The sequence below is a fragment of the Chroicocephalus ridibundus genome, chromosome Z (assembly GCF_963924245.1).
Source record: "Chroicocephalus ridibundus chromosome Z, bChrRid1.1, whole genome shotgun sequence".
NCBI classification, from domain to species: domain Eukaryota; kingdom Metazoa; phylum Chordata; class Aves; order Charadriiformes; family Laridae; genus Chroicocephalus; species Chroicocephalus ridibundus.
Window position 1 is genome coordinate 55,664,533 of NC_086316.1, and position 22,900 is coordinate 55,687,432.

A 22,900-nucleotide genomic window follows, 5' to 3' on the forward strand; every position below is an offset into this window, starting at 1 on the left:
AAAGGTTGGACTTGATGATCTTAAAGGTCGCTTCCAACCTCAGCGATTCTATGATTCTATGATTCTCTCCTGTCTTCTAGTGACGGTAGTCAACTACCTAACCCAATGATTTTTGCAATAACCTACTTTAAATATTTCCCCAGACAGAATACAGTGGAGGTAGTCAGAAGCTGTGAAATGTGGAATATGGTAAGTAAAGAAAAGTAATTTGAAAGGGTCTGTGGGAGAAATAGTCCTCTATTAAGAAAGAGAATCCACAAGTTACAAAGGAAATAAACTCCTTACCTTCAGAGATAGCTGTTTCTGACCCTTGCACAACAGGACAAATTCATTAAGTTTTGACCTCTGCGTGAGGATCACCAAATTTTTAGAATCTGTTTTACATAGAGGAAAATATTGTAATAAAATATATATCGCTTTGTAAAATGAAGCATAGCTAAAAATATTTTGTAAAGAGACAACATCCAGGTTCACTTTACATTGATGGGCATAGGAATAGAAACAAATATAATCACTCTTGATATGATTCTCGTCTATAAAGTATTTAAAGTCTATGACTTTATGATGCTCTAAATTTGCCGTATATATACTTTCTTTGTCTATAGTTAATGTATGGAATATCAGTTATACACAAATAAATATAAGGCATTTATATTAGTACTGAATGCATACATGTAATATACATGTTTATGCAATATACCTGACTATGTATATGTCACTATGGAAAATGTAGGAGTTTTTCCTTTTTATTTTCTGCATGCTTTCTATGTCAAAATCTTTCCACTATCATAATTGTGGGTGCATTGGATTTACTCACTTTTGAGATAATACTGTTCTTTCAGCTGCAGGAAATGTCACATAATGTCATAATTATGGAAATGTCATAATACAGGACACTCCTCAGCCTGATACACCAACAACATTCATTACCTTTTGGTACTTCAGGGCCTCAGATCCAGATACGTAGAAAGTAAACAAATTAAGGCTCCTTTTGTCAATTCATATGGCATACGAGAGTGTTATCTCACAAAGCCAGTGACATTAACAACTACCCAATGGTGCTATAACTGTAACATTATCCAAAGGTTGCAGATTTACTTCAAATAATACTACTTGTGCTTTTAAAAGTATCACAAGTGTACTGCTTAAGACAAAAAATATAAAAGAAAGTAGAAGTTGATCTATATGTGCATCATTGCAGCAACTGAATACTAATTTTACAGAGGTTAGGTAATTATGCATTAACAGATGCACTTAAGAAGATATTTTTCTCTTGTTACCAAAGGTATTTTTTAGCCTTTGAAGGATATTTGGAACCAGCAGAACACTCATCTCACCTGACCGGTTTTAGCCGCTCCAATCCCGGCCCTGATTTTAGTTACCCTAACTTACCCTAACTGTAATGCTTTTGTGGAAGCCTTCTGAAGGTATTTTTTGTGAGCCAGTTACAGCATGAAAATAACATTAAAATCCGTGTTAAAAATTGAGACACACTCCAGCCTAGTGCGTTTTACTCAGTTTACGTATGTATTCAGAAAAATGTAGTAGAATGTAGGAGGTCTAAAATTCCGCCATTTGTGTTATTTTTTTCTGACATCAGTTTAGATTGCCTCAGCCGCAACTGTCCAACTTCAGCTGCAGCATGTAAGAGGCACATCAGCAGGCAAGACAGATTTCATATCCAAGCCAAGAGTGTTCTGACCTAGAGGCATCCCAAAGTGGGATGCAGGAGTCCAGCCAGTGGACATGGAACATATGTCAGCAGGAGTTGCATTCTAATTATCCTTGGCTGCCTCTGTCTACAGAGTTTATTGCAACTTGCTTATACATTGTTTACTCTGAGTAAATGCAAAGGACTCTAACTTTCCCTATCACCTCTGAAAAACACGATGACCTGATAGGTCATCTGCCTATCAGGCAGACAGCGAGTGGCGAGGAAAGTAAGGAACCTTTCCATGATTTCGTAAGTAATACTTCCACTCCCTGATGGCCTTTGGATGAATTCGCTGGCCTCTTGGGTTACAAAAGCCTTACAAGAGTCTAAGGGGCAATTTTACAAATTCATTCAAAATAAATGCTTTGAACTCAACTAAATACAAGAAACCACTTCTTGCTTGGGGTGGCCCTGAAATGTGAAGTTGTTAGGGTTTGGGAGGATGTCAGTATTTTATACCATTACCTAGAAATCCTCATTTAGCCATTGTGCAGTCCTGGACTTGACGGATATTTGCTATACGGTTGAAATTGGAATACATTTATCTTCTACTGGAGTACCTTGCACTAATATATCTTTGATTTTCCCAGTCATTTCTCATGTTTACAATATGGAAGTTCCAAAAATGTGTCTCCTCTTTCTTCATATCCATTTCTTTTTGGTTTTCCCCTCTTGTTACAACAGGTCTTTGTTAGCTAAGACCCATATGCCAGCAACAGAGCACACACACTTTTCTTAAACAAAAAAAAAAACAACAACCAAACAGATTTTCTATCTTGTATACATTCTATTTCCTCATATACATTTGTCTTCAGGCCAAGCCATTACTCATAATTTGCTAAGGCAATTTTTGTGACGTCAAAGATTTCTTCTCATGCAACACAGAAAGGCTCTTTAATTTTTAGAACTGTCCAGCAACCTGACCTAAACAAAAATCTGGTATAATATGTTCCTTCCAATGTCAAGTCTGTGTATAAAACATTGCTAACTTCTTTTCCTACCCTCAAACATCTCTTCAAAAACAGACCCTAACAAAGAGAATGATGCCTTTAATTCCCATAGGAGTCTTACCAGTTACTGCTGGTTCATTCCTTGTGAACACGCTTAACCACGCAATATCTAAAATAAAAGATAATTAACAAATATGTGGAATTAGATATTTACATTCTTCAAATTTAAAAACACCACAAACAATTGAAAGAATTGTTCTGAAACATAATCTGAGTGTGTCTAGCAATAGGCATCAGGCTTCATTTCCTGCAGGTCTCTGAATTCATATAACCCCGTTAAGACTGTACAGTTAGACTCGTGAACAGGCACCCTGAAGTCTGAACTCAGAGTCTAATAAATACATTGATTGATTAACTGTCTTTTGCAAAAGAGAGCGCACCTGAGGAAACAGAGATCAGTAATGAGACATAAGGCCTAAAGAGAAGCCTGAAAGTTTTTGGCAGCAGATATGAGGACCCTAACACAAAATGTGCAAGATTGGAAAGTAACAGGTAGCAATGGCGTGGGGTTTCTGGCTTTTCTAACATCAGCCTGAACCACGTAGCCAGATATCTGGGGAAGGCATCATCCACTTCAGGCCAAAGTCACCAGCATCCAGGTGGTGGATGGTTCCTAATACGATGTTGACTTAACTGTACCATGAATATATGTTTGTGGTACTTGTGTTTACACATACAAGAATATCACATAGCATTGCCTTTTTTTTCTTTTTCTTCCAGGAACATCAGTATCTTCTACATCAGGATTGTCACATGACAAATCTATCCGCAAACTACTTCTATTGTATACCTACACAGGTTTGGTGTCTGTTCATAAATCAGCAATACTAATTGTATGAGTTACTTCAAAATTCCATGAAGTTATCAAGTAAAAGACACTTCAAAAGATGTAAAGCACACTTAAATACCTTATCAGGTACAGCAGCTGTCATTATTCACAATTTATTAGAATAAAAATAAATCAATTTAGTTTATAAATATATCAAACAAGCCTTTCTACGTCTTTATCTGAACCACATGTAATGGACTTCTCATTCCTGTAAAAGCTGGCATTTTTGTAAAAGATAAAGTTTTGGTAAATTGATAGCTATCTTCCCGATTTAAACTTTTTCTTGTCTTTTAGTTAGAAATATGGTTTGTTGTTTTTTCTCTCTACTTTCACATCTCTGGAAAATGTATAATTCTAGAATAATTGCATTTGTTGTTATTTGCCTCTTCTGTAACAAAAGAATAACCTCTAACAACTACTTCTTTGATGTTAGTTGTGATACCATTTTTGGTGTCAATTAGAGAAGCCGCATTTGAGATAAAGGAAGAGTTCCATGAAAAACAAAATAATCTTGCAAATTCCAAAATCTTCTCTATTTTTCTCCATTTAGCTCTTGTCTCTAAGGAGTATCTTTGTTTTTACCGACTTAATAGCCAAGCGTCTAGACTTACCATTAACTCAAATGGGAGCAAATAAAACAATCTTCTTTAAATTTATCATATACCTACTGTAAACTGGAATAGAAGTTTTCTTTATATCACTATCAATATTCATAAAGATGCAATATAATGTTACATGCCCCTCAGTGTCTTTCTTGTAGTGAGGGGCCCAAAACTGAACACAGTACTTAGTGTATTTAAAAATGTCTTATAGTACTAAACATACGGTTAGTGAGTTTTGGTATAAAAAGCACACTACCTTCATGGGATTGTGAATCCTTGGTTGATATTTCGTGATGACCATCTTCATCTATGTCAAAATGCACTGTTTTTGAATCTTCAGTCAGTATATAGCATTTCAGTGTTTTTCGCAGACTAAACCCTAAATAAAAATGAGTTGTAATTAATTTTACTAGCAACAGTAAAATGGTAAAATTCCATACTAAAAAGATCAAATATATTTTTATAGCAATCTTTGCTTGATAATCTATGTATTTTTGAACTATGAACAGTATAGCCAACACATAATAGAAATTATGCAGTGGGATTAAGCAATTATTTTGAGCCTTGGTGGTGTGAACAAGGAAAGCAAAGATTTCTTTGCTTGGAAGTTTATTTCAGAGAGAAGAAAAGATGCATGCTGAACCATTTGGAGAGTTAATATGTGCAAAAACTTGAAAAAATGGCTTCCAACCCAAGAGCCTGAGGGACAGTGTAAGAAGGGTGACTGTGGACAACCCGCAGATAGCTGTGTTGAAGGAGACTAATGGGGACAGGAGGAATTTGAACTCAAGAGAGGGGGCCTGAATTAGCAGTTGGCTGGTGAATGAGCAGTCTTACAGTGGGGGAAGGAGCCCTGTGGGGAGCCAGAGCCAAAGCAAGGTTGTGCACAGGAGCCTGCACATGGAGACAGGTGTGAAAAACACAGAATTAAGTTTCAAGTTTTTATTCTGAAGAAGAGGTGAAGTAGGGAAAGCATCTCTGCAGCATACTGTTTCTAGACTAGTTTCCTTTATTTTATAGATAAGTACTTGCCTGTTTCCCAATTTTGCACTTTGAAAATTGGATCTGTGTACAGACAAGAGTTTCGGGTTAGAGTGCATACGGCTACCTAAAATAGCAGCATTTATTCTGGGGACCTGAAATCTCCTACTGTAAAAAAAAACAGGTCTTGGTTGCTAAAAGCTGTCAGGAGTGTAATTGTTCCCCGTCACTACTGAACACAACTGTGCTGTCCTGAATGTCAGAAGGATGTAGGTCCAGCCACTTAGGTGTCAAACACCTACAGAATAACACTATAAGGCACAATTTTGATAATGTTAGCCTGAACATTTTTTTACCGAAGTAGGTTTGCTACTTTCCAATTCAGTTAAGACATTTCTGAGACCACACAGACCTCCAGGACATGCTTGTAAGATAAACACTCCTTTCTTTGCCAGAACAATTAGGCAATTAAAAAAACAGGATACTCAACGTGCACCAGCAGTGACATAATGTTCTGGGAATGCTTGACTTCGCCGAAAACATTGTTATTCATTTTATATTGATGTACCTTCTCTGAAACATCTGCATTTAAGCAGACATTTTGAAAAAAATAAGAGTTGTGTCGAAGAAGCTTTCTTCCCACGCTGTTGAGCCCGCGCAGAAACTCTGCGTGTACAGTCAACAAAAGAGACGGACAACGCACACCCTGACAGCCCAAGTCACACCCTCCAGAAGTGCCACCCTCTGACATGTCCTGTGTTGGACCTTCGGCATGGGCATAGCTGGTGTATGCATGGGCAAGGACCTTCTCTTCAAAGGTCTGTCAACTAAGGCAATAAGGCTTCCAGAAAAAAAAGAAGGGTTTTTTGAAGAAGCAACAGGACAGCAACTACAATAATCAATACAGCAAATCTTTTAAAAATTGTTATATTATAATAGTTACAGTGTAAGAATTCTACTTTTAACTAGAACTATAAGAACTAGTACAGTGTCCAAAATAAAATGGTTGACAGCCCTCTATATCATTCACTCTTTTCTAGGGAGGTATAGATGTACTTCGGGAATTACTGGTCTCAGTTTGGTGGCATGAAAAATCTAATGTCACGATTTGAGGAGTATATCTGTGCTGGTTGTTTTAAAGGAAGCTTTCAGTTTTTTTGTTCCTCCAGGTATTTTTATTTTTGAAATTATTATAGATAAGCCATTCCAGATACTTAATTGGATCTGCCTTGGACTGGAATCATCTTTCCAAGATTACAAACATACCTGTCGCTCGGGAAAGAGTTACCTGAATTTCCGGAAGTTTTTTTCACAGTTCTGAGCAGAGATTTACCCTTAACAGGGTGCCTTTTATGGAGAGACACTTCATATGGCTTTCTGCGGCCTGAGCGGAGCAGCATTGCAGAAGCACTTGAGAAATCCTGATAGCCTGAGTTGCGTCTCTTTTCCGTTCCTAAAGAAGGAGTTAAAATTTGTCACAATACTTCATGTTTTGGTTGAGAATCAATTTTGAAAGAGTATAATTTTGATAAATGACAGTTAAATAAAGTAGGATAAACTCAATAAATGCTTGGCTCCTTGCATGACCCATGCCTGTGTCTTGCAAGGCAAAAATGATGTTTCCAGTGATGGTAAATCAGTTATCTATCTACACTTCCACTAAGATCCAGGTTATCAGGGATACAGTTGTGTTGAAGGAATATATTTTAAAAGACTTCCCTTAGATAAAATATAAGCGGTTTATGTGACTTCAATTTAATTTATTTATGCTTCTCAATCGTAGGAAGCTATCTAGACTTCACTAGCTGGATTGAAAAATCGTATTTTTTTTGTCCTTCATAATACACTCTACGATAATTTTCAAAGTGGTCACAAGTGACTGAAAATTATGGCAACTCCAACACAGCATAAGCTGACTTTCTGACTTTCATTAAAGACATGCGGCCATATTGCAATCTTAAACCAAGGTTCAGGAAATGTTACCTCAGGAATGAGGACTGGAGTTTGGCAATTTGAGGAGTATAATAGAATTACTAATGAATACAAGTGACCAGAAAAAAATCAATCCCCTACCATTAGCAACCATACACATTTTCAAATGATTAATGTTTCGTTCACAATTCAATAATTTGACTTCAATGTGCTCTGCATTTTTTAAATGATATTGTATTTGTGACTATATTTACAAAAAATAACGCTCTTCAGTCTTTGAAGCTAGATGAATAAAAGGATTTAAGCATTACCTAGGCTAGATATTCTAAGGAGAGGTTAGTGTCTACGAATGGGAACTACATTGACTAAGGAACCATCCAGGCAGCTAATAAGATATCCTGAGGACACAGCTTAAATCCCTGCATTTCAGAAAAGCTAATGAGCTTACTTTGGTTTGAAGAAAGGGAAACAGGAATTCTCAAGTCTAAATACTCTTCTGAAGCCAATTGTTTACGACAACTGTTTATGGCACGTGCAGACTAAAGAAAACATCGCGCTTCAATTTTGTCTGGTACCCTGGTGAATGAACCAAGCGAAGAAGGGTGCAATTTTAGCCCCACGCAGCTTTGCACAGAATAAGTAAATATTAGTTAGGCCAGAGGGACCTTGGCTCTGACACTAATGTAATGATTTGTGAATTCACATGGGGACGGGAGTTCCATCATCTGCTTTGGTTCAGTTCACTGATTCAGAATTTCACATTAAACATTTATGTGGAATGGTAGAAATGAAAGACTTCTGTCCCTGGCAGTTCTCTTGTTACTAGACTACAAAGGCTAACTAAGGCTCTTTTTCACTCTCTTTGGCTTGCTAGTTATAAATAAACATTCAGTTAGGACACTGAAAAGTGAAACATTTATTAGAAACAATTAACTCACTCTTCCTAGTAAAGATGTCTCGTTTTTCAAATGTCTGATAGCTTGTAGCCAGAGGTAGAAAATAAAGCCTGTGTCTTCGTCCTCTTGCTGAAATTGCTTTATCACTGAGCCTGCTAAACAAAAGAAAAGACCCTTTGTGGTTTCCCTGACTGGGTCCTAACTGGGACCTGACCTCTACAAACATCTAACTGAATCAGGCTCTGCAGAGTATGTGGGCAGTAATACCAGCTTGTGCATCCTGAGAGACGTTAGTGTGCCAGGTGATCAGCATTAACAAAGCATCAAGACTTCGTTAGACCTAGGATGCTCAAAACCAAACATTTAATCCCTTAAAGAACATTTCTATTGAAAATACAGTGCCGTGCTTGATCAAAGTTCTGAAGATCCCAGTTCCTGATTTTTATACCCAGTGAAGCAGTCAGGGAATTGTCTTCTGCTGGATTTGCCCTTCATATACTGCAGTTACTCATGCAAATTTATGTTGAGTTGGTCCTAAGTGCTTAATTAAATTATTTTTTAATTTTTTTTAAAACCAATGTGATATCGTGCAAACCATCTAGATTCAGAGTCTTGCATCCATGTTGCTTACACCCGCTGCTATAAGAAAAGAGGGAGGATGATTACAAGCCAGGACCACGAAGAATTCCTGAAGAGGGCAGAACAGTTCAAAGAAATTTTCAGAAGCATATTTAGGAAGTGGATAAATTCTTAGGAAGCTTTCTATTGAGAAAGACAGACAGGTAATCTTGATGTTTTGAAGGATCGTACTTAAGTTTAATTATTTTGGCTTGTTTGAACAAGTAGAAAATGGACAAGTCAATGGTAGAACTTCACCTCTGTTAGATCTCCAGAACAAATAAAACTCTGCACAACAAATAACAAAAGCTTCCATAGCCTGAATTTCCTCACATGTCCCTTAATACTGAGTGACATATAAGTACTCCCATTTCAATAAGCCTTTCCTTTCATGCCATATTCTTACACAGATGTCACCTACTCCCACTGTTTTCATTCTTACTCATAGTTGTAAATGTTGTGTGTCTCTCCCTACGTCTATTTCTTTGTTTCAATGTCCTTCATGCCCATTTCTTCAGTTCTTTTCTCTGTTCTGTAAGGTATATGCTACTTGAAGAGGGCTTGGAAGAGCTGGATGCTGTTCTTGGCTGAAAACCTAGTCAAACACTGTTTGTTTTGGAAACTTGGGTCTGTTTTGTTTTGCTCCACATCTAAGCTAAGTACAAGGGAAGCAGAAAACTCAAGCTGTATCTCTTTAAACTGCTGTAATCAGATATACTTGAGCACATTTGTGGCCAAGGGCAACAAGATCACCCTAAAACCACAGGGAATTTGAAAATTTTTCCTGCTACACAGACCATATCAATTCATTTCTATGAAGGCAGCAAAGAAAACCTGTTACATAGCTTCTCTTGCCCCCTTAGTGATCTCGATTGTTCTTAGCCATCATTCTCTCTTCCACTTACCCCCAGACACATGTGATCATAAAATTAAAACAAATTCGAATTAAATTAAATCAAATCAAATTAAATCAAATGAAATAAAAATTTCAAAGTACATGAAAACAGAATTAAAAATTTTGGAGTTCATTCACATGGTGGTATGATCCAAATAAAATTTCATACTATATTGCGATGTTCATAACAAGGTATCACTAAGACTGTTAAAAGATCGGATCGTTTGTGGTTTAATCTATTGGGTTGCAGCTGACAGTCCTGCTTCCAAAGAACGAAAGTAACCCCTCCAAGTTTGTTACAATTTAACCGTGGACTAAAAAGAACTTTTGTCACCCTACAGCTAATAAATACTGAGGTTATCGTCTCTTTCAAATCAGACGGACTTTACGAAGTCTATACACTAAATACAGGACTATATAAAAAAAGACACAAACCAGACTAAGGAAGAGATTTCAGAAGAAAACTTTAAAGTCAACTAAAAAAATCACTATTTGTTAAAATCTAGACAAGCAGTCTGATAAAATAAATTGAAGCCTATTGAAAACCCTGCTGTAATCTTCAACTCTTGCTTACCTTGTTTTGCCTCCTATTGTCTCTGCTGGGATACTTCTACTCAGCGGAATGCTAGAAGCAGCTCTGTTACAGCCAATTTATTGCCTGAACACATGGCAGGAAGCCAAACCTCCGAATAAAAGAAGTCTGACGCGGACCTAGTCTTTCAGATTAACTTTTTTACATCATTCCATTAACTTTTTTACATCAGTATTCTCCTGGTTCTAACTACTGTGGGAATTCCAGTGGTGTTGGAAATAGTAAGAACAAACTTTTAAACGTCTGCTTGTCTAAGACGACACAGAAGCTGTCTTCCCTGGAACTGTATGCAAATTTTTAGCCAGTAGTTCTGTATAGTGCCTGGATATATTCATAAATACCATTCTTATATTTTACGTCACTGATATTGTTCTTTCTATCTGTCTTTCCTTACAAGGCTGATTCAAGGGCAGATGCTGGGTTTATGGTACTATAGCTATATCAAAAGTAGGAGTGTAGCCTCAGTTGCATGGAGCTGGAAACAGGTTAACTGCTTAAACATTTACCCAGCTATTAAATGGGCTTTGCAGGCATTGCACCAATGGCAATAGTTGGAGTGCTTGTGACATGAGTGAACTTGTTTAAAGCGGATGTGCTGTTTTTCTTTGCCCATAAAGCCCAGATAATGGTTTTTATCATACAAGAGCTAGCTCTTTCATTATCGGATTTGGCATGTTCAGTTGGCTTTATCTATTTACCTACGTACATTGCTAACCCTTCACTCCCTTATTGGTCCTCTCTATTCATACACATCACATCAGATTTGTACTAATAAGTGAGCCTTCCTTTTTTAAAGGAGTGAATCAGAGTTTTATATACCTCATTGAAATAATGACATTCCTCTACAAACCATGATGACTTCATTTTTGCCAGAGTTTTCTTAAAAACAAGGAGCTACTGCTTTTATCTAGAATTCATATATTATGTCAAGAAAGTTCTATATTTTAATTGTGGCTGGTTTAGGGAAAGTCTTTCTTAGTTCATTAAGTCCTCACTGGACATTGGTCTAGGTCAGTAGAAAGACTTTGTTAAAAGATGTATTCAATGACAGAGCAATGTGAAACTTTGAAATCTCAAGTCTTTGGCTATTACTCAAGCAGACTGAAAAATGTGAAAAGGATTCTAAATGTTATAATGTAAGACTCATTACAGGAAAAATACAATGAGAAATGTATGCTGCAGCAAAAGCTTTTCTTTTTTTCTTGATACAGCTGTTCAGAGGCTACATGGGGTCAAGATCTGATGACGCTGCAGCTGCTGGTAAGGAGGAGATGGATCCAGGCTGCAAGATGTAGACAGCATGTCATGTGAACTGTCCTTACAGGCTGTATCTGTTCCTTTGCCATGAGGTAACATTCCAGGTTTAAGTGACATGTTTGTAGTCCCTACAGCCCACAGAACAATTTTTTTTATTTTAAATGACCAGCTGTATGAAAATTATAATGCACTACACCAACTCTACTGTAGATTAGCTAAATAACATATGCCATCAGCAGCCACAAACAGAAACAACCTTTAACTAATTGTAATTGACACAATCTGGGTAGATTAAGACATGTAAATACTGAGGATGCATCCCCATTGCTGCTGACCTTCCATCTTAGCCTTTACAGTTTATTTCAAACTTTGTTGTTGTTTAGACTGTAATTTCCTATGTCATTGAGGATGTCTGTATCTGAAAAGTCCTTCTAAATCCACATCAGTAATGGCCTTCAACAATAAGTAGAAGGTTTTCCTTAATTGTATCCCGAAGTTTAGTGTTGGCAGAAAGTTCAGCAATAAACCAGCTGTACAGCACCTTCCCCGGCCAGCACCATCCATCAGCAGCTACCATCAGCAATAACAGCTTCAAAAGAAAAAACAACAAATGAGGAATTTGTGCAGGTCCTGAGGAAAAATATCAACCTATTGTGGGAAAAGTACTATCGGGGGGACCACCTGCTCCACGGGAGAGGGAACTGGGGAAAGACATTCATCTGGGTAGCCCCACACACTTCTCTTACTGGCTGGCCACTGGGAAGCATTTTCCATTCTCTCTCTGGCTCTGTATCTCTCTCCACCTTCCCCCTCCCCCATTCTATCTTTTTCTTGGCACTTTCATCTCCCTTTTCGTATTCCTGGAGATTTCCTCTTCTTGCATTCTCTGCCCAGTCTCTATCTGTGCTTGGGATTGCCCAACCCGTGTGCAGGACCTTGCACTTGTCTTTGCTGAACTTGTCTTTGTTGAACGTCATGAGGTTCACACGGGCTCACCTCCCAAGCCTGCCCAGGTCCCTCTGGATGGCATCCCTTCCCTCCAGTGTGTCAACTGCACCACACAGCTTGGTGTCATTGGCAAACTTGCTGACAGTGCGCTCGATACCACTGTCCATATAACCAACAAAGAAGTGAAACAGCACTGGTCCCAATACCGACCCCTGAGGAATGCCACTCGTCACTGGTTGCCACTTCGACATTGATCTGTTCACCGCAACTCATCGAATGCGACCATCCACCCAATTTCTTATCCACTGAGTAGTCCATCCATCAAATCCACATTTCTCCAATTTAGAGACAAGGATGTTGTACAGGACAGCGTCAAATGTTTTGCACTAGTCCAGGTAGATGATGTCAATTGCTCTTCCCTTATCTGCCAGTGCTGTAACCCTGTCATAGAAGGCCACCAAATGCACAGTTGTCAGGCACGATTTGCCCTTAGTGAAGACATGTTGGCTGTCACTGATCACCTTCTTATTTTCCATGTGCCTTAGCATAGTTTCTAGGAGGATCTGCTCCATGATCTTGCTGGGCACAGAGGTAAGATTGACTGACCTGTAGTTCCCCGGGTCTTCCTTGTTTCCCTTTTTAAAAATGGGGATTATGTTTCCCCTTTTCCAGTCAATGGGAACTTCACTGGACCACCACGACTTCTCAGATATGATGGATAGTGGTTTAGCAGCTTTATATGCCAGTTCCCTCAGGACCTGCGGATCGATTTCATCAGGTCCCATGGACTTATGTACCTACAGGTTCCTTAGGCGGTCTCGAACCTGATCTTCTCCTATAGTGGGTGGTTCTTCATTCTCACAGCCCCTGCTTTTGCATTCTGCAACTTGGGCTGTGTGGTTAGAGCCCTTGCCAGTGAAAACCGAGGTGAAAAAATCATTCAGTACCTCAGCCTTCTCAATAGCTTGGGTGACCAGGTGTCCTGTTTCCTTCCGAAGAGGGCCCACATTTTCCCTAGTCTTCCTTTTTTCACTGATGTACCTGTAGAATCTTTTCTTCTTGCCCTTGATGTCCCTGACCAGCTTTAACTCTATCTGGGCTTTAGCTTTCCTAACCTGATTCCTGGCTGCTCAGACAATTTCTCTATATTCCTCCCAGGCTACCTGTCTTCCAGGCTTCTACCAGGCTTCCACCCTCTGTAGGCTTCCCTTTTGTGTTTGAGTTTGTCCAAGAGCTCCTTGTTCATCCGTGCAGGCCTCCTGGCATTTTTGCTTCACTTGCTCTTCGTTGGGATGCTTCGCTGATGAGCTTGGAGGAGGTGATCCTTCAGTATTAACCAGCTTTCTTGGCCCCTCTTCCCTCCAGGGCTTTATCCCACAGTACTCTTCCAAGCAGATCCCTGAAAAGAACAAAGTGTGCTCTCCCGAAGTCCAGGGCAGTGAGCTTGCTGTGTGCCCTCCTCGCTGCCCTAAGGATCTTGAACTTCACCATTTCATGATCACTACAGCCAAGGCTGCCTTTGATCTTCACATTCCCCACTAGCTCCTCTTTGTTGGTGAGAACAAGGTCCAGCATAGCACCTCTCCTCATTGGCTCTTCTATCACTTGGAGAAGCAGGTTACCACCAATGCATTCCAGGAACCCCCTGGATTGCTTATGGTCTTCTGTGTTGTCCCTCCAACAGATATTGGGGTGGTTCAAGTCCCCCATGAGGACCAGAGCTTGTAAATGTGAGGCTGCTCCTATCTGTCTATAGAAGGCCTCATCCACTTGGTCTTCCTGGTCAGGTGGCCCGTAGCAGACCACACTGTAATGTCACCTGTCCCTGCTCTCCCTTTAATCTTGACCCATAAGCTCTCAGTCGACTTCTCATCCATCCTCAGGTGGACCTCCATGTACTCCTGCTGGTCATTGACGTAGAGGGCAACACCCTCTCTTTGTCTCCCCTGCCTGTCCTTCCATTCCAACATTCCAGTCATAAGAGCCATCCCACCATGTCTCCGTGATGCCAATGAGATCATAGCCCTGCAGGCATGCACACGTCTCCTAACTCCTCTTGTTTATTCTCCATGCTACATACGTTTGCACAGAGGCATTTAAGTTGGGCAGCAATAAAGCTGACAATGTGTGCTTGCAGCCCAGAAAGCCAACTATATCCTGGGCTGCATCAAAGGAAGCATGGCCAGCAGCTCAAGGGAGGTGATTCTGCCTTTCTACTCCCCTCTGGTGAGACACCAGTTGGAGTACTGCCTACAGCTCTGGGGCCCCCAACATAAGAACGGCATGGACCTGTTGGAGAGAGTCCAGAGGAGGGCCACAAAGATGATCAGAGGGCTGGAGCACTCCTCCTGTGAAGACAGGCTGAGAGAGTTGGGGTTGTTCAGCCTGGAGAAGAGAAGGCTCCAGGGTGACTTTATGGCAGCCTTCCAGTACCTAAAGGGGGCCTACAGGAGAGATGAGGAGGGACTCTTTATCAGGGAGTGTAGCGATAGGACAAGGGGTAACAGTTTTAAACTGAAAGAGCGTAGATTTAGATTAGATCTTAGGAAGAAATTCTTCACTCTGAGGGTGGTGAGGCCCTGGAACAGGTTGCCCAGAGAAGCTGTGGATGCCCCATCCCTGGAAGTGTTCAAGGCCAGGCTGGATGGGGCTTTGAGCAATGTGGTCTAGTGGGATTGGAACTAGATGATATTTAAGGTCCCTTCCAACTCAAACCATTCCATGATTCCATGATTCTGTCACTCGGTCTCTCCATCTTCTTTCTTGTTTTTATATATTTTCCTAGCTACACCATTAGAGTCGATGCATTTCAAGAGCTGCAAACCCTGCTAATGACTGTATCCCTAGAGTTACAATGCTAGGGCCAATCTATCACTGGACATATCTTCAAAAATTTCTTCTAATTCAAATTAATATCTCATATTAAATTATCTTTAAAGGGAACAGCCTTTACAAAACAGTCATATGGAGAAAAATGTCAACAAAATTGCTATAAAATTAGTTTTAGTATAATTATTAGCTTTTAAATTATTTCTATTGTAAAGCTTTTTAGCCAAAGTTGTTGTAAAAGTCTGTTAAAACTTTTCATCATAATTTATTTTGCCAGGTAGTGCTTGACTTCTTACTGTTGCCCAAGAGAGTGATGACAACAGCCTAGTACCTAGGTGTAAATCTTATTTCTAATTCTGACTCGAGCATATTGACAGATTTACACTAGGGAGAAGTTAGATCACAAATATTACTATTCTGAGGAAAGCCTATCCAAAACATTTTCAGTGAAAGCAATTGAAAACATTAAAACAGATGTGAAAGACAGGATTTTCAGATTTCGGAGATGTCAGGTCAAGAATAGTCTAGTTTTGAATCCCGAGTTTCTAGTTAGAATTCAGTGACTTACTATTAGAGAGTACAGATTATACCTGAACATACATTATTATTTTATGAAAGTTCCTCTTTTTCTTCACATTGAGGTCTTTCTCCCCAGAAGTCATGAAGATACCAAACTGAACATATTTAGCAGCTTACTGAAACAAACTGACACAGCAATCTATCAACACGCTTTTTTCTTGGAAACTGTAAGGTTTTTTAATATTCCAAGAACACTTTAACACGAGCATGTAACAGTCAACTTTATCTTACTTCGCATCCTGTTTACATGCCATGCCAAAGACATATATAGGACTAAACTGAGTCTACTGTAGCCTATCTATTGCTTCCAGTACTTCCAAACTGTCATTAAACAATTCTGTTCTACTGTACAGTGAAGCTTTCTACTACTCAAAACTGCAGGCACTTATTTAAACCTCCATGTGTTTCTGCATACAACAGAAGACTAACGACTTTGCCTCTTGCAAACTGGTACGTTAAAAAGGACATAAATGAAGAAGCATTAAGGCAGCGAAGGAGAAAGGAAAGCGATAACTGACTTTAAAAGACTGCAGAGAGGAAAAGAAATATATAGACTAGCTATACTTATAAAAAGGGGACGAAAGCTCTGAGCTATAGAGGAGGGAGATGGCATAAGAAGTAATAGAAGACTTTAGACAGATTTCAGGCTATGGAAGTAAGTTTTATGGAACGGCAAACACAGGCAGAAATGAAAGCTCTTACCAAGTTTTTAACTTGGTAGTAGTATAACAAGCATAGTAGCTTCCTCTGTTAAATGAGCCACTGTCTAGTATTGCAAGCATTGCAAACTTTCAGAAAACTTGACAGAAAATAATTTTAAGAAATAGCACATATTTTGCAAAGTCAAGGGAATGGAAACTGAGAGAAACAAGAGAATGTCGTCTCCTTTCCCAAGTAATAAGCAATAGGACGAGAGGAAATGGCCTCAAGTTGTGGGAGGGGAGGTTTAGATTGGATATTAGGAAAATTTTCTTTATCAAAAGGGTTGTCAGGCATTGGAACAGGCTGCCCAGGGAAGTGGTTGAGACACCATCCCTGGAGGTATTTAAAAGATGTGAAGCCACGGTGCTTAGAGACATGGTTTAGTGGTGGACTTGGCAGTGTTAGGTTAACAGTTAGACTCGATGATCTTAAAGGTCTTTTCCAACCTAAATGATTCTATGATTCTATCATTTAGTAAAGCCTATGCTGACCACTGTTGTGAAGTCTATGATTTTTCCAGAAACCTCTATTCTTAAAAATGTACACACAAAAGTGAAAAACAACACTGTATAAATGGAAGCTATTTCTGCTCCAATGCCATTTTACTGTTTTTTAAGATTTCTCAAAGTCTACAGGTCTTACACTGAATGTTCCTGCATTTGTTTTTTATTCATTATGGGTTACATCATTTGGTGCTTCCAAGAATAGCAGAAGGATGATGTCTTTTGAACTTGAGATCACAAAAGATGAGCTCTCTTCACTCTCTAGGGGACACAGGTCCACAGAAAGGGTTCAGCAAAAGTGGTCAACTGCACAGCAATATGCTGCCTTATCCAGCAGTGTTATAAGTTGTGTGCTTTCACTGCATATGGAGAAAAACCTGGAGGCTGTCAGGACATCTCCTTGGACTACAGTAGCTTCGCTTTCTTACCTGCAAAATTGAGTCACGTAACTTTGGCTTTTGCCCTTCTATTCCAAAGAACAGTAGGGTTAACTTCAAAAGAGGGTGGGAGTGACACAATGTAAAGGGACATTCCGTAAGTTTATATTTTCATATTAAACACAAAGGCTGTGCCGTATGTTTAAAAAGAGATCAGCTCTTCTCCTTTTCTTTAGTTGTCTTGATTTCAATGGGGATTTTCAATGAGGCACAATGAAGACTTATCTTCAGCAGAGAAGGATACAGTCAGGGAACTTTTAAACAAACTGGATGTAAACAAGCCCTTTGGACTTACCAGAGTGCACCCACAACTGCTGAGGGCACTGGGCAATGTCATTGTGAGGCCACTCTTGGTTATCTCTGAAAAGTCGTAGCAACTGGGAGACGTTCCTGGAAGACAGCAAATGCCACTCCTATATGCAAGCAGGACGAGAAGAAGGATCATGGGAAGTACTGACCAGTCAGCTTCACCTTGACCTCAGAGAAGGTAAAACAAATAATACTAGAAACCATTTCTACACTATACGAAGGACAAAATGGTGACTGGGAGTAGTCAGCATGAATTCATGAAAGGTAAATGATGCCTGAAGAATCTGATAGTGTTCTGTGATGAGATGGCTGGCACAGTGGATCACAGGAGAGCAGTGGATGCTGTTTATCTTGACTGTAGTAAGATTTTAGACAGTCTTCCATTGCATATCTATTGACAAACTGATGAAATATGGACTGGATATGTGGTCAGTGAGGTGGGTTTAACACTGGTGCCAGGCTTAAAGGGTTGCAATCAGTGCCGTGAAGTCCACCTTGGAAGACAGTCACCCATCATGTACCCCAGGGCTGGCACAGGGGTTTAACATTTTCATTCATGATCTAGATGATGGGGCAGAGTCCTACCTCAGGAAGTTTGCAAACAACTCAGAATGGGGAGGACCAGTTGATACACTGGATGGATACACCAGGTGCTGCCACTCAGAGGGAGCTTGACAAGCTGGAGAAACAGGCTGACAGGAACTTCATGATGTTCAACAAAGGGAACTGCGAAGTGCTGCACCTGGGGAGAAATGACACCCCACACCAGCACAGCCTTTGGTCTGATTGATTGGAAAGCAGCTTGACAGAACTGGAACAGGTTGTTTGGAGAGCTTGTGGAGCCTTCATCCTTGAAGACAGTCAAAACCCAACTGAACAAGGCCCCTGAGCAAGCTGTTCTAGTTGCCCCTGCTTTGAGCGTGGAGGCATAGAGGCAACAGACCTCCAGAGGCTGTTTCAACCTCAACTATCCTGTGATTCTGTGAAATTAATATTAAGAAAAAAAATAATTATTTATATGGATTGATTCATTTATTTGCTCTGAGTTTTCTAAATCTCCTATTTGGAAATAATTGTGCTTTTTTCTTTGAATATAGAGTCAAAACAGATGTACAGAAGAAATGTGGTTAGATGAGACTGAAGACTGTTACATTTTAACCAAATTTTACTGATGGATTCCTACAACTTTTGTGAAATCACTCCAGAACAAGCATCGGTATTTGTAGTTATCCAGAAATACAGATCGTCCTTTTAATTTACACTTTTCAAGTACTGCCTGGTCTTTCCACTATTCTTCATTGATGGACTGGTACAGTACGATACAAGTGTCATCTTGTATGCGTGTTCAATGTGAAGGTGATTAAGCACTGCCACAGCTTCTTTTGTTTGACACCAGCCACCAGGCACAGTGATACACAATGCGTACTCTGTAAATGTTGACAATGTGAGCGTATTCGGAGGAGTTCTTTTTTCCCGTCAGAAGCAGACATTCATATCTAGGTGACTGCAGTTTTAGCCCTGGCCGTGATGCATCTTCTGAGATACTGTAGAACATGGTCTTTACAGTTAATGACAATAAAGGAATTGAATGGGCAGTGAACGGAACAAATGCTTTAGTTCTCTAAGCGTTGCCTCTCTGTGTACTTTTAAAGTCTGTATCTATCTATTAAAGTCTCTCTTTGCTAGTAAAATTATATCCTTGTATTTTTTTCCACTCTTCATCAATGGGAAAGGGAAATAACTGCCATTTCTATAATACCAGAACAATGAAAAACAGGTTTCAGCCCAGCAGTTGGACATAGTTAAGTATAATTGCAAAACCTTCCACATAAATAAACGTTAAGTCTATATGAAGGAATTTTGTCGTGGCTTTTCTTGTGTTGCACAATTACAGAGAGAAGAGTAAAAATTTACAGTGTTGGAGATGACTAAGTTCCTGTTACCCTGATTTTCTAAGGAACTGAGGCTTATGCAGTTGTCCTGTCTGTCTGTCCTCTCCAATCACTTTTTAACCTGCTGGATAATTTTGACCAAGTTTAGCAAGGGCATGGAATGAGGAAGCTTAGCTGAAAAAAATATGGATTCTTTCAAGTTTTGTGAATGACAGCAGCTGAATAGCAGGCAGATCGACAAACATTGCTGAATGAAAAGCTGCAGCCTGATCTCCACAGTTATTCTTTGAGATCAGACCTCAGCAGAGTCTCACTTCTCTTTGGTTAAGGACCTAATTATCAGCCTGTAGGTACAGGCTGTCCAGCTGCCCAGGAGCAACACAGTAAATGACAGCCCACAGTGGATCTGAACACTGGAGTCTATTGCAGAACCAAAGAGATTAGATCTTTTACCCTACTTGATTATTCAGCACAATCACTCACTCACGTCATATTCCTAGGTCTCAACTTGCGTCCTCTGTAGGAAGGTCCCTGCTGGTCTGGGATGGTCAGGCAGAAAATCATGTTGGTTCCTGCTGTGCCGATTCCTGCAGCCTCCAGTCTCGGGCATTACGACGAAGGTCCCTGGGCATACCACAGCATTCACCTCCACACAGCTCTACCATCTCCAGGATCTTCCCCACTTACTGGATCTTTCTTCCAGCCAGGATTTCACCTTCTGCTTTCTGGGCCCCTTTCCACTTCGTGATACCACTTTTATTCAGGGACCCATTTTTGGAGCCTGCTCTTTCCACGTCCCCAAGTCCTCCGTTTTCTGATAGTCTAGCGCAGAAGCACAATGCATGATCTGCCTCCTAACTGGTAGGTTTGTCTCTTTATTAACTGGAAGGTTCAGGACACGCCACTTTTATTTTGTCCAGATACTACCAAAATTTACAGCCAGCCCGTATCTACTGCACCTAGCAGGTAGCAGGCTTCATCACCACCTCAACATGCAGCTATTGTCTGCCACCTTTCAGCGTTCACAGTTTAAGGTGTTTTTTCATCTGTGACACCAGCAAGCACACATGTAGCTGAACCAGTCACTCTTGCCTTGCTGTTAATGGAAGGTGTGGCAGGGAATGAGGGAAGGTTTAAGGATGTGAAGATAGTGCAGCAGAGTAACTTCCTATCACTACACATCAGTTCACAGGGAACCAGCTGAGGTCAGTTTTACCATTCAGCAGCCAATGTCAGAGCTACATCTATGTTCTGCCCGTCACATATTTAAGCGACAAAAAGCAATTTTGATGCAGAGTTATGGAGAAAAAGTAGATGGCACTAGGTGAGTGAGTTATAAAATGTAGAAATGGGAAAGAATATAAAACTTTAAACTTTTAGAATAGAAGAAAGATGGCAAGTTCCATCACACTGCTCTTCAGGAGGAGCCTAGTTTAGCAGTCTAATCAGAAGTAACTAGATCACACAGTGGACTTCAAAGGCAATCTGGAATCAAGAAAAAACATTTGAATTTGTTCAGTTGCTGTTATGGTTTGAGAAAACCCACAATAATTTATTGTCATTTAGACAATCATTCTATCACCCAATGACCCCTCCCCACCCAGAAAGGGGAATCGGGGAAAGCAAGGAAACACAAGGGTTGAAATATAAATAGATTTAACAGGATAAGACTAAATAATTAACAATAATACTAAAGAAACAGTATTGATCCCAATACTAATATAAGATATACAAGAATTATACTCAGCCAACTCTACCAGCAGGAAGATGCGCGCTCCCAGCAGTGGACAGTAAATGTGGGACACTGCAAGCACAACGGCTTCGGTAGGAAGGGAAGGGCTATGGGGTCTGGCACTGGGGCAAGGAGTTTCTCTGGACCGCCGCCATCAAGGGAGAGAGAAACTACACAGCAAACTTTCTAATTTCTATCGAATGTGACGTTCATGGTACGAAATAATCCTGTTGGCCCGCCTGAGTCAAATGCCCAGGCCTTGCTCCTCCTCATCCCTGGACCTGATAAGGCCTGAAAACACTGAGACCCTGAATCCCACCATAGCCTAGCTGGCTATAAAATAAATATTTTCCCAAATTTAGACACTGAAGTCTTCCAAAAGTGGAGTTTTGCCCAGCGTTAGAAGAGAAATTAGTCCTATGTCGCTGAATCCAGGACAATTGCTTTATTCTTTCTCTACTTCTACAAAGATATCACAACAGAATTTTGAATCGTAACATGTCATATTAATAAAAATTCAATACTTATTCATGGTCTTTGTAAGAGAATGGATTTTTGGTGCATGGTAATACATTGTAAAATTTTACTTGTGCTTTCCTTTAAGTTGCCAAGGATGACTTAGAAGATGTCTTTAAGGAGAACTGTAATTTTTCAGCACTATTTACCACAGAACTTTCGCTGGAAAACACCTTCAGCTGTGAGAACTCAAAAAAGGGGAAATGCCTCTAAAGTGCAAAATTCAAGGATGGTTTCTTTGTTTTCTGTCAGCTTGTGTATCTAATCAGCAATGAGGACAGCATTAGCAATAAAAAGTAGTATTGTATCCCTAAATGGGAGGAAGATCTAAGTAATGCTGGTGGGACATGTGAGGAGATGAAAAAGACCAGCAGAATAACTCATCTGGAACATATCAAAGATTGGTCATTTTCTTCACACACCAGAGACCCTGTTCGCTAAGAATTTTTGTGCAGCTGATAAAAAGGAAACTTCAGGCGGAAGATCCTCAAAAGAAAAGAACTTTGACAGCATTTTCTGGATTTTGGTGTTGGTTTTATTTACCAGCATGTGGTTATTTGGGCACACAGTTTAACTGTTTCTACTGGCAGTGCTCATTTAGTCCCCTCACAGAAGAGCTCCAAGGACCCTTAATGTGGGCCATCTCCTATTTCACAGCGGGGGTCACATCAGTAGCAGAAAATTGAATCTCGGATCCATGGGTTTAACGTATGAACAGCAGAATCTGTTCATGAACATGAAGAAGAAGAATGAAGGCAATCGTAAGCTAACCAGTCACTATGATATGCCAGGAGAAGAAGAAAATGATACACTGAGTGGATGTGTGTTATATGAAGAGCAGATTTTTTTTCTGGTATGTGAAGCATAACCTGAAGTTGAAGGTGGAAGATACTTTTTGATCCCCCTTTACTGCTCCAGAAGCAAATAGATAACATTATTTCAAGATTCATAAAGTCCAGGACTTCATGGTAAGAAACAGACAATTTTACTCTTCTTCCTAAACACTCTTTCTGTGCTGCTGCTGTGGACATCATCCTTCTTTCTTCATCCCACACCCTGAAACAAGCAGCTTCTGTCCATATTACGACACAACCTTCCAGTGTCCTAATATGCATATTATAATTCTG

At 39.9% G+C, this 22,900-nt stretch overlaps 1 protein-coding gene across 1 annotated transcript in view; it reads right to left on the reverse strand.

Moving 5' to 3' along the window:
• LOC134509061 (uncharacterized) overlaps positions 1-22,900 on the reverse strand; it is a 41,522-nt gene that overhangs the window by 11,857 nt on the left and 6,765 nt on the right. The window contains exons 2-7 of the mRNA XM_063321531.1: positions 8,007-8,116; positions 6,425-6,589; positions 5,188-5,220; positions 4,412-4,534; positions 2,786-2,833; positions 286-374 (exon numbers count right to left, since the gene is read on the reverse strand). Of these exons, the coding sequence (XP_063177601.1) occupies positions 286-374; positions 2,786-2,833; positions 4,412-4,534; positions 5,188-5,220; positions 6,425-6,589; positions 8,007-8,116 (568 nt within the window). The remainder of the gene's footprint in view (positions 1-285; positions 375-2,785; positions 2,834-4,411; positions 4,535-5,187; positions 5,221-6,424; positions 6,590-8,006; positions 8,117-22,900) is intronic.